Genomic DNA, 12,614 nt, shown 5'->3' with positions numbered 1-12,614 from the left:
TGCAGGAGGTGGTTCCTGGTGACAAAGAACTTAAAGTTTTATTTTATATATATATATATATACATATACTTTTTTGTTTTGGTTTTTGGGTCACACCCTGCAGCACTCATGGCTCTGCACTCAGTAATTACTCTTGGCAAGTGTGGGGGACCATATGGTATGCCTGGATCGACCCAGGTCAGCCACTTGCAAGGAAAATGCCCTCCATCCTGTGCTATCGTTCTAGTCCCATATACATTTTTTGGGAGGGGGGGTCAGACTTAGCAGTACTCAGAGGGGACCTCTACTAGCAGGGCTCTGGGAACTGTATGTGGTACTAGGGATTGAACCTGGACTGGCTGCATATAAAGCACACACCCTACCCTCCATACTATCCTGATAGAGAATTTAGGGTTTTATTGAGCGGAGAGGTTACCCCAAAGGTTTTGGAGTCAGCACCTGATTTTCCCTTAGCATAGGGGGCCCGGGGCCCTGACACTGCTCTTCACATCAGATTCCCAACTGGCTCAACCAACAAGGGGTTCAACCAAGATGTATTTGTGGTCCTGTGAGTGTGATGCACTGCCTGTCTGTCTGAGAATGTGGCAAGTGTAGCTAGTTAGGGGTTTTCTACGAGGGGAGGGAAAAGGAGGGGAGACAAAAGAAATATTTGCTGAGGGGCCGGAGAGATAGTACAACTGTAGTGCATTTGCCTTGCCTGCAGCTGATTCGAACAGACCATGATTCGAATCTCAGCATCCCATATGGTCTCCCATGCCTGCCAGGAGGGACTTCTGAGCACAGAGCTAGAAGTAACCCCTGAATGCCACTGGTGTGACCCAACAACAAACAAACAAAAATGAGAAATACTTGCTGAGATCAAACTTGGGCTGTTTACATACAAAGCCTGTATTCAGTCTGTTGAACTCGCTCAAGTCTTACCTTTTCATTCTTTTTTTTTTTTTTGTTTTGGTTTTAGCTACATCCAGCAGTGCTTACAGTTTACTCTTAGCTTTGTATCCGGAGTCATTCCTGGATAGACCCAGGAGACCCTATTGGTACCTTTGGAGAGAGAACAAGCCCTCCAGGGTCAGGTGGGTTATGTGAGGGCAGTAGAGACCCAGTTGGAGGCTGGGCAGGTACAAATATCCGGGGGCACATGGTGGTATTCCTCAAGTTTCTGGTACTGTTCTGAATCTTTTTGGCAGGATGTAGACACTCCTGGCAGTGCTTGGGGGCCCACGTGGAATGGAACTCGGGACCCCCACCTGCTCTTACAGTCATCACCCAGGCCTTGTTCTGAGTCTCTTAGGCATGTGAAACAGCAGTAGCACTTCTGGTAAAGATGCCCTGTATGAAAGGAGGACGGTGATGATGCCCAGCCCACAGAGGCCATGAAGATCACACAAGTCACATTAGACAAGAACCATCATGAGGTGAAAGGACAGCAGAAAACCTACAATAGCTTCATCACTAGAGTCCTCTTTGCCTTTTTTCCTCTTTTTGGTTTTTGGGCCATACCTGGCAGTGTTCAATGCTTACTCCTGGCTCTGTGCTTAGGGCTTACTCTTGGTAGGGCTTGAGAGACCATATGAGGTACTGAGGATTTAAACCAGGGTTTGTGGGTTGCAAGGCTACCACCTAACCCCTGTACTATCTCCCTGGGCCCAATTCCTCTTTGTGGATGTGTATATTTTCAGGCCACACCTGCTGGTGCTCGGAGATTGCTCCCTGTGATACTCAATGGCCATGTATGTGGTACTGAGATCAAACTATCTTTTGCATACAGAGCCTGCACTCAGTCTGTTGAACTGTCTCCAGTCCGACCCTTTTTCTTTTCTTTTCTTGTTTTGTTATGTTTTTTTGTATTGGGGCTGCATCTAGCAGTGCTCAGACTTACTCCTAGCTCTGCATTCAAGGTCACTCCTGAATATGTGGTGCCAAGGACCAAACCCAGTTTGCTGCATGCAAGAAGAGCACCTTGCCCATTATACCATCACTCTGGATTTTCTTTCTTTCTTTTTTTGGGGGGGTTACTCTTGGCTCTATACTCAGAGATTACTCCTAGCAGGCTCAGGGGACCAAATAGGATGCCAGGGATCAAACCCAGATTGGCTGCATTCAAGGCAAAAACCCTACCCACTGTGCTATCACTCCCCTACCTTTTCTTTTTATGCAGGTCTATTCCTAATGATGCTTGGTCCAGTAATACAGGCCTAAAGAATATGAAGATCAGGCTTTGCTGTGCTGGGGTGGGATAAGGTGGGGACTTGAGATCCACACCTAGTGATACTGGTGATAGAACCCAGAACCTCACACACGCTTGGCATGTGCTTTACCATTTAAGCCATATCCTGGGGTGCCGCCTCTTGATCCTCAAACACTCACAATCACCTCATTCTAGAAGCTTCTGTGTCTCCTCAGGAAATTCAGGTCTTCTCCTGCATCCCAGGGCCATGTGGGTGGGTCCTTTCTAAGATTCCTTTCATTTCCTATCTGCCTTGTATCTACCCAATGTGCTGTACAGCTCTGGAGGGCATCTAGGTTGCACTACCTCCAACCCAGAAGCTGCCACACCAGGAACAAGCTCACCTTCTTGGTCCCATACATGAACTCCATGAACTTCTCATCAGCATCCTGAAAACGCTGGTCGAGGAAGGCGCTGGTCTTCCGTACCAGGTTCCACATCATGTAGTTGTTCAGCAGGCTGGGCAAGGGGAGAGCAGACAGGTTGACTGAAGCTCAGTCTGGAGCAGAGCAGAACTTCCCTGAGCATCTCTAGGGGGCGCTCACACCCAGCCTCTTCAGCAACAGCTACAGCTCTAAGAGCTGGGAAGGTCAGCTCTTCAAGAGCAGAGTCTGAGTCTTCTGCAGGCATGCCTTCAAAGTTTGACTCTATGACGGGCAACCCACAAACACCAGAAATGCTTGCTGTAGAACCTGGAAGCCGCTGTGTGGTGATGCTGCCATTTCCAGAGCTTGGATAGGTTCTGGTCACACAGCCAGAGACGAGAAGGAGGCCTAGGAGCAGTGAGGGCAGGCCAGGGTCCTACAGTGATGATGGCAGCTCTCACTACCTCCTCCCCAGGGACAGAGAACCCTTTGGGGCCCTTGTCACCTTCACAAAGAAGTTGTCTTGGCACAAGGAGATGGCCATTCAGTGAGTGCCCAGTCCTGGCCCAGACCCAAGCTAAAGGTCTGACAAGAGGCAGAATGGGAATGTGACATGTAGAGATACCATGAGATACTACAAAGCCATGAAAATTGGGATCTGACAGAATGCAAATGACCAGGAGCATATGCTGGTATAAAGGTCAGGAGGAGAATGAACATCTTGTCATAATTATGGAAAAAAAAGAAAAGCACATTAGAAACCCCACACCAACACCATGTTTCTCCTCATTCAGTCTACTGTAAGATCAACAGATGATTTGGGGGACAACTTTTGTTTGTTTGGGGGGGAAGACAGTTTTAATTGTCACTGTTTAAAAAATTGTCTAAAACTAAATATACTTTCAATGTTGCTTTATAGATGACATTTTAAATCTTTCATAAGGGAGGTTGTGGTTTGGGCTACAAATGGCAGTGCTCAAGGTTTTCCTGGCTTAGTGCTCCAGAAACCAGATGTGCTGTAGGCAACTGAACTAGGTCATTTATGGTCAAGGATAGCATAGTAGATTCAGTACTATCTCTCTGACCTGACTTTACTTTTAAAAGTCAAAAGAAGGGGGTTGGAGAGATAGTACAACAGGTGGGTTGCTTGACTTTTACATGATTGACCTGGGTTTGATCCCCAGCATCCCATAAACTAACCTGACATAGCCAGGTTACAGTTACAGCCAGAGAACAGCACTGATGTGTGTGCACCCCATAGAAGTAAAAAGAAAAGGTTGGAGGTGATAATGTGCCTTGCACATGGATGACGCCATAACCCCGTGTCCTTTGAGCCCCGCCAGGAGTGAACCCTCAATGCATGGTCAAGAGTAATCCCTGAGTACCAACGGGTGTGACCCAAAAACAAAGCCAAAAAAGTAAAAAAAAACCAAATATGAACTTAAAAACGAGCTAGCATTTATTAAGTCCCATTTCTGCATGGTGCATATTACTAAAAGCCTCCATACAAATTATCTCACTCAATCCATATGTCAAGGGAATCATGCTACTATCTTCCCATTTTATGAACTATAGGTGAAGAGATGAACCTGAAACCAGGTAAGAAACATGCCTAAGTTACAACACTGAGCGACAGAAAGGCCAGGATATAAATCTGACCGAGGGTGTCCCTTGCTGTCTCTCCTAAAAGTGGGCCCCTCCGCCTTACCCCTGTCACTTTATCTTCTGCAACTCCTACTTGTGTGAGATCCCCAAAGACTGCCTGTGGGAGAAGACCCCACTTACCACTTGTCAGTGTTGTTGATGAGGGTGGAGACCTGCATCAGGTACTCCTTGTTGTAGACGACAATAGGCTCTGACTCGTTGATCTCCACAGGATCGAAGATAGTGTTGAGGAAGGGCAGCCAGTTGATGACAGGTGCCAGAGTCTGCAAAGGAAGAGGCTGGTATGACCAGGTACTCGCTCCTGGGAGCCTCTGAAGAAGACACATCAGATCTCAGCCCTTGGAGGATCAGAGAGCTGAGATCTGGCATGCACTGGGCACGTGCCAAGAGAGGCTCAAGGCTTATGGTGATGTTGTAGATGATTCTTTTGGAATGCTCCCAAGCATTCTCAAGACCACAATAACAACTCCTGACCAACCAGGTGAGCAGTTTAATGCAAGGTCGTGCAGTGCTGGAGATACCCAGGACAACCCTAGAAGTGGCTCCCTACCCCCTGGCCACACTAGGGCCTCCAGGGCTATGCCTGGCAATGCTCCGGGAACCTTGTGGTGTTGGGAGTCAAACTCAGGTCAGGTGCATGCTAGGTACACGAGCTTAAGCGGAGTACAGAGCACAGGGACTCAGGGATGGACTTACTTCATTTAACACCAAGTACTCAAGCAAAGTTGCATAGTTTAAATGGCCTATTCTCTCTAGGCCTATGCTCACTGAGTGCTACTATTATTTTCAGTTATTTCTTGTCCTGTCATTTTAGAGAATACAACAGTTTACAGGTTGACATACACTATGTTAGAGCAAAAACACTGTAGGGGCCCATCTCTGAGAATGCACTCTGGCATCCAGTAAGCATTCAATCGAAATCAGTGACTATAATCATGGCCCAAGGTCTTGGAGATTATTGCTGGGCCTACCTCATGCTAAACTCCATTCTCTATTCCCATGAAAAAGGGTAAAGACACGACAAATAAAGGCAGTCAGGCTTCCATTAAAATACCCTTCATATTGAAAAATTGACAAGGTAAAACCAATTGATAGTATCAGATGTATCCTTGTTTTTGACCATGCCCAGAGGTACTTAGGGATTATTCTCAATTCTGTGCTCAGGGTTTGCTTCTGGTGATGCTGAGGGGACCATGCAGTACTAGGGTATCAAACTAGGGTCAGCCACATGCAAGGCAACTACCCTATTTCCTATCTATCTCTCTGACTTGATTTCGTTTCCTTCCTTCCTTCCTTCCTTCCTTCCTTCCTTCCTTCCTTCCTTCCTTCCTTCCTTCCTTCCTTCCTTCCTTCCTTCCTTCCTTCCTTCCGCAACTACCCTATTTCCTAACTATCTCTCTGACTTGGTTTCTTTTCCTTCTTTCCTTCTTTCCTTCTTTCCTTCCTTCCTTCCTTCCTTCCTTCCTTCCTTCCTTCCTTCCTTCCTTCCTTCCTTCCTTCCTTCCTTCCTTCCTTCCATTTTCTTCCTTCCTCCCTCCCCCTCTCCCTCCCTCTGTCCTTCCCTCCCTCCTTCCTTCCTTTCTTTCCTTCCTTTCTCTTCCTTCTTTCTTTTCTGTAGTAGGGGTGATTTGGACTATACCGCATAGGGCTCCAGGGATCAATCTTGGCAGTACTGAGGATCAAACTAGGGTTGATTGAGTGCAAGGGAAAACACCCTTACCCAATACTCCAGTCCCTTAATTCCAATTTTCAGAATTTAAATAATGATTCTAAAATTGTACATCCCAGTTTACAATGAGATCTCAGGTACTGAAAATGGTTTAGTAGCCAAAGCGCCGGCCTGGAGGGCATGAGGCTGAGAGTTCGATTCCCAGTACCACCCATATGCACTGAGTCAGTGCCAAAACCGAGAGTATAGTCTCCAGCATGACTGCCACCAGGTGTGTGTGATCACCACAACTTCGAGGTATGATCCCCTGTGAGCAACCTGTCATCATCACAACAACAACAATCAGGAAGTGAAGGGGAATAAAACAAACACAACTTCACAAAGTGAGATCTCATTCTCACACAGAGCACCATATGCAGGCAGGAAGGTATTTTTCTTTCAGACACAGACTTTGGGAGGTTGTGATATCTTTTACTACTAGAAACTATTAACACTATTTTTTTCTTTCTTTTCTTTTTTTTTGCGGGGGGGGCAAACCTGGCAGTTTTCCAGGCTTAGTCCTGGATCTGTATTCAGGGATGACTCCTTGCAGGCTCGGGGATCACAGGAAGTGCAGGGGATAAAACCTGGGTCAGTTGTATTCAAGGCAAACACTCTGCCCTCTATATTGTCTCAACAATCCCTGCTTTCCCTCCCTTCCTTCCTTCCTTCCTTCCTTCCTTCCTTCCTTCCTTCCTTCCTTCCTTCCTTCCTTTTTTTGCAATTTTTTGGGGGCCACACTCAGTAGTTACCTGGAGTCCAAGCATTACTGGGGATACTGGGGACTAAATAAGACCTCAAGCATGCAAAGCACACTCAGTTCTTTGAGACATCTCCTCAATCTCAGATACTATTTTTTATTTGTTTCTTTGTTTTGCTTTTGTTTTTAGGCCACACCCAACTATGCTCAGGGGTCACTCCTGGCACTCAGGAATCATTCCTGAAAGTGACTGGGGGACCTTATGTAGTGCTGAAGATCGAACCTAGCTCTTCTACATGCAAGGCAAGCACCCTACAGATATTGCTTTTTTTTGGGGTGGGGGAGGGCACACCCGGCAGCACACAGAGGTTACTCCTAGCTCTGCCCTTGAAAATCGCTCCTGGCAGGCTTGGGGGACCATATAGGATGCTGGGAATTGAACCAGGGTCTGTCCTGGGTTGGCTAAATGCGAGGCAAACACCCTACCGATGCACTATAGCTGCAGCCCTAGATACCACGTTTTAACATGCCCATTTCTCCTGGGAGCCACTTTGGAATTTCTGGCTCATTCTCAAAGAACCCTCTGACTTAAAGAACCATAGCCCTGGGCTGAACAGAAAATAGAGAAAGTAAGGGGCATTCCACCTGAGGTTTCCTCCAGCCTATCCCAGTGAAGTTGCTTTGACCAACTTGGGTTTGACCTCTAACCTTGTGTATGAGACAGAGTCAGAACTAGCCCCTGAACACTGATGGTTATGAATCAGCTACACTCTCAGGGAATAAAAACAAACAGCCCCTCACCATCTCTGTGTTCTGGCTCAGAGTAGATAAGAATGAATGAGCAGAGGCCAGAGCGATAGCATAGCGGTATGGCGTTTGCCTTGTACACGGCTGACCGAGAACAGACTTCAGTTCGAAGTTCGGCATCCCATATGGTCCCCCAAGCCAGCAGCGATTTCTGAGTGCATTGCCAGGAGTAACCCTGAGTGTCACCAGATGTGGCTCTCCTCCAAAAAAAAATAATAATAATAAATGAGCAAGGAGGGAAACTAAGGTTCAAGGAAAATTATGGGATTTGTTGAAAGTCACAATTTCATGGGAAGATACTCAGGGCTTAGAATGCCCCAAGTTCTGACTTTGCTAATATGCTACTCCCCCACCTTCAGCCCTACCCTGGGAAGATAAACAATTAGAGTGAGAAATGGTCTTTACTTCAGTGCCTAGAAGAAGGTGGCAGAGACAGGTCAATAAACTGGTGCGTGGGGCTTTGCATGCTGGAGGTCTGGGTTCTACCTCCAGCACTCAGGTCCCTCAAGCACTGATCCCTGAGCACCGATGGGTGAGACTTCCAAACCAAATCAACCAACAACCAACCAATCAACCAACAAACAACAGTTGATGGTCCCCCTGGGGGCAGCACCTAGTAGCCACACCTGGGAATCTTGGAATCATGAATACTGGTGGGTGCTCTTGGGCTGAAAACTGGGCAGCTGGAGCAAATCATGCTGCACAACAAATAGCATCTCCCCTGACCTCCTGGCCTCAGAGAAGAAAAACAGAGCCAGATGGTGCCTGCCAGGCTGCAGAGGACTATAATGAGCAGGCAGCCCAGCCCCCTCAGGCCAGCGTTTCTAAGAACCAGGAGGACTGACACCGTCCACCAGCTGGGACTAGGACGGTTACTGCTCTCAATATCTCCTATTTGTCTGTGGCCTCCTACTAAAGACCTCAAACTCCCTTAAGGAGATGAGGCTGTTTCCACCTGAGGTTTCCCCTAGCATATCTATCCCAGAAGCTCATAAAAAGCAAAACTCCAAGGCAGGCTTATGTGCTGGTTATATGAGAAATGGAGGGAGAAAGGACAGGGGCTAACGTGTTAATTTGAACAGGACAGGGAATGCTCCAAGTTCTGCTGGCTGGGCAAGACATGGCTGGTTAGAAGGCAGAGGTGAAGGGAGGAAGAGATTGTCTGAAACTTTGAACTTCAGGGCCCTGAATTCCTCTTGAGCAGGAAGCAAGGCCTGCTCAAACTTTCCTGGGCCATGGCAGGAAGCTGGAAGACAGACTGAGGCCATGAAGCTGAGCCTTTGTGATGCCTACCCTGGGAGTCTGTGAGATGCCTGACAGCAACATACTCAAAAGGATCCGAGAAACTGGGCAAGCAACTCTCCAGCACTGCCTTGCACTCCTGTTATAAGGCTTTAGACCCCAGAGGGCAGCAGATTTCTCCCTCTCCATGAAGTCCCCAGGACAGGTAGTTAGAAACGAGCTTCAACAGAGCCCTATGTTTAGCTCCACCTATACCTCAAGGCCTTGACTGTATTCTGCTGGCTTGGAAAAGGGAGAAAGAGGGCCGGAAAGATAGCATGGAGGTAGGTGTTTGCCTTGCATGCAGAAGGACGGTGGTTCGAATCCCGGCATCCCATATGGTCCCCCGAGCCTGCCAGGAGCGATTTCTGAGTGTAGAGCCAGGAGTAACCCCTGAGCGCTGTCGGGTATGACTCAAAAAACAAACAAAAAAAAAAAAAAAAAAGGAGAAAGAAGCATAGAGCCAGCCAGCCCTTGCCCTTTCTTCAGGAGAGCCTGGAAATGCCCCCTGGTGTGTACTATCATTACTGTGGCAACCGAAGATCCATGCCAACCTCATGATAGCAACCCAGCAGGTTCATGTTACTGACAAGTAGCCTGGTTAGGCCTCAGTTCCCCCATCTGTACTTCAGAGAGAAACAACCCCACTTCTCTGGGCGGATTCAGAGGATCTGGTCAAACACCCAGCTCATCACCCCATACCCCCCACTCCCTGTGACTGCCCTCACTTCCACCCCAATCACCTGAAGCTCAGCTACTGTCACTTTGTGGTAAATGAGTTCCTCGTCTCGACGCTTCTCCTGGGGGATGGTGATGTTGGCCAGAGCTGTCTCGAAGTCCAGGATCTGCTGCATCTGAGGTCGGACGGAGTCCTCGTTCCCGCCGCCTAGCAGCATCCCCAAGTGGACCATGTAGTTCAGGTATCCCGTCAGCACCTGTGAGGTCCAGCGTCCCAAAATGTCAGTGGCTGACAACCATTACCCACTGGGCATGGCTGTAGGAGCTTCAGCTTGGTGTGGGGGGCCAGAAGGCCACATGCCATCCCCAGATACCTGCATAAACTCAGCTACAAGAATGATTTAGGGCCTAAATGGCGAACTTATGGCATGCGTGCCAGCGGTGGCACGCAAAGGCCTTATAGCTGGCACGAGGGAAGGTCCACAATTAAGATATGTGGCGCAGCGAGAGGCGAATGTGCCGGTGTCTGCTTTGCAGCTCACCTGGCAACAGGGCCGGACTGGCCATTGGGAGGACCGGGCATGTGCAGCAGTTTGGGGACTCGGGCTCAAAAAGGTTAGCTATCACTGATTTAGGGGCTGCCCTTCTCAGTGCCCCACAACCCTCACGTCACATGGGTTGTTGGTTCCTGCTATTTCGGCTACACTCCTGCATGGATGCTAGTCTGTAGGACTGTCTTCAGTTCCTCAAACACACTCTTTCCTTTATCCTTGGTGCTGAAGATTGAACTCAAAACACATGTTGGCATATGCCTGATGACTGAGTCCTTTTTGTTTTGGTTTGTGAGCCACATCTGGTGGTACCCAGGACTTCCTTTACTCCTGCCACTCCTTTGAGGAATTCCCACCCATCTTCAAGAGCACTCCTGGCATATGTGCTCCAGGAACACAATGAGTGCTCTGAGATCATATGTGGCATCCAGGATTGAACCCAGGTTGGTCATGTATAAAGCAAGTGCTTGGCAGAGATGGAATAATAGTACAGCAGGTAGGGCACTTGCCTTGCACATGGCTAACCCAAATTTGATCCTCGGTACCACAAATGGTCCCCTGAGGACAGCCAGGAGTAATCCCTGAGTGCAGAACCAGGATTAAGTCCTAAACATCTCCAGGTGGGTGACCTAAAACAACAAACAAAGACAGGTGCTATGCCCTCAGAACGTCTCCAACCCAACAGCTTTCTTTTTTGAAAATTAGGGTTACTGCTATTAATCCAACTGTCATAGCTATTGCAAGGCAAGTCCTCTACCTGCTGCACTATCTCCCTGGCGCCAGAACACATGCCTTCAGAACTTTGTCCTCAGATCTGCATATGATCTGGAATACCTTCCATTCAAGCTTCACTTGCTAGCAATCACCAGAGGGTACTACTTATTTGTGGAGACCACCTCCCCTGCAGGATCCTAGGCCCTTAGGGGCAGGAACCATGTGGGGCTCTTTGCTTCTATCTACTGGGCTCATTGCAGGAGTTCACTCAATTTCAGTGCATAGAATCATGGGCAATGTAGATGTAAACCTCTCAGGAGAGGCTCCATCTGAGGTAATCAGAGGAGGACAAGACACAGGATTTAGAGTAAGCTGGTTCAGTCTCACCACCAACTGGTTGTGTGACCCTTGGTTGGTTTCTGAGCATCACAGAGCAATGGATGGAGACATTAACTAGTGCATTGCACCAGGGGGCAAATGACACCTGCTACTTGCCAACCTTGCCCCAGACTAGTCTGCCAGAAGCACCTGTGACTCATGTAGAGGTAGGAACTCTTTGGCTCAGGAAGTTCTCTGAGAGCATACTTACCTTCTCGTTTTCAGTTTTGTTCAGGTAATAGTCCCGTGAGGGTAAGCCCAGGCCTGACTGGTCCACCTGGAAAGAAAGATGGAAGTCAGTGAAGTCCACCCTTACTCCTTTGTGGTGACTGCTCAGGGCCACAGAGGCCAACTCAAGTCCCAGCAGGAGCACAGGGAGGCAGATGAGGCCATAGCAGAGAAAGGCCCACTGGGAATGGGACAGATAATGTGTGCTCAGCTTCAGGGATGCTGGCCAGACTTAGCCTCCCCTTGACACTCTCCTAGCTGGAGCAAAGCACCTTTGTTTCATCAAACACTTTCCAAGATGGTGCAGTGGCTGAGAGTCATTCACAAGGGGCAGGGACATGTTCTATGCACAGCACATGCCTCGCAGGCAAGGCCTTGGATTTGGTCTCCAGGCTCACATGGCCCTTGAACACTACAGTGTTGGGAACTCACAACAATGGTAAAATTTTTGTTATTGGTTTTGGGTCACTCCAGGCTGTGCTCAAAGCTTACTCCTGGTTTTACATTCAGCAATCACTCCTGGTTGGGGATTTGGAGGAATTTATGGGGTACAAGAGATCGAATCACGGTTGGTGGTGTGCAAAGCAAGCAACCTACCTACTGTACTATGGAACCAGCTCATTTTAAAAAATACTACTATTGGGGATCAGAAAGATAGTATTGCAAGTAGGATGATCCCTGGCACCCCATAGGGTCCCCTGGTCCCTGCCAGGTGTAAGCCTTGAATACAGCCTTGAACCCTTCCCCCTAATAACACTAATAACAATTACCACTACTATTAGAGCCTGAGGGCTCCACCTTGACTGCCAGGAGTAGGAAGAACACCTATCGTTCACTGGATTAATAAGGAATATGCAACCCAGACTGCTTGAGACTCTTATCATGAGACTCTTCTCTAAGATCATATGGTGAGGCAGTTGTAGAGGTTGGCAGAAATTCACAACTCAGCCTGTGATTCTCACTCCTATATCTGATGAAGGGTAGAGAGAGGGGTGTTAGGGTACCCCTGGATGTGCTGATGCTTTCTGGTGCAGACTCGAGAAGGAGATGGACTCTAAAACTTTATTTTATTGATTGTTTGGTTTTTGCTCAGGGGTTTCTTCTGGCTCTGCACTCAGAAGTCGCCCCTGGCAGGCTGGTGACCCTATGGGATGTCGGGAATCGAACTGGGTTCCTCCCGGGTCAGCCAAAAACAAGGCAAATGCCCTATCGATGTGCTATCTCTCTGGCCCCGGAGATGGACTCTAACTTCTTCTGTACAGCCACAAGGGCTAGGGGCAAAGGCAAGGGGACCATAAAAAGGGTTTGGCTG

The 12,614-nt window shown here is 48.2% G+C and overlaps 1 protein-coding gene across 2 annotated transcripts in view; it reads right to left on the bottom strand.

The window, feature by feature from the left end:
* The window catches only part of ECE1 (endothelin converting enzyme 1), a 133,797-nt gene that overhangs the window by 15,629 nt on the left and 105,554 nt on the right, over positions 1 to 12,614 (bottom strand). For both annotated transcript variants that reach the window (XM_049771990.1, XM_049771989.1), the window contains 4 exons: positions 11,286 to 11,351; positions 9,497 to 9,688; positions 4,378 to 4,520; positions 2,572 to 2,686 (listed from right to left, as the gene is read on the bottom strand). In XM_049771990.1, coding sequence (XP_049627947.1) covers positions 2,572 to 2,686; positions 4,378 to 4,520; positions 9,497 to 9,688; positions 11,286 to 11,351 — 516 coding nt within the window. The remainder of the gene's footprint in view (positions 1 to 2,571; positions 2,687 to 4,377; positions 4,521 to 9,496; positions 9,689 to 11,285; positions 11,352 to 12,614) is intronic.

This window comes from Suncus etruscus, chromosome 4 (assembly GCF_024139225.1).
Source record: "Suncus etruscus isolate mSunEtr1 chromosome 4, mSunEtr1.pri.cur, whole genome shotgun sequence".
NCBI lineage: Eukaryota > Metazoa > Chordata > Mammalia > Eulipotyphla > Soricidae > Suncus > Suncus etruscus.
The sequence above is the reverse complement of the archived record's forward strand: the minus strand, read 5'-3'. Positions and strand labels throughout refer to the sequence as shown.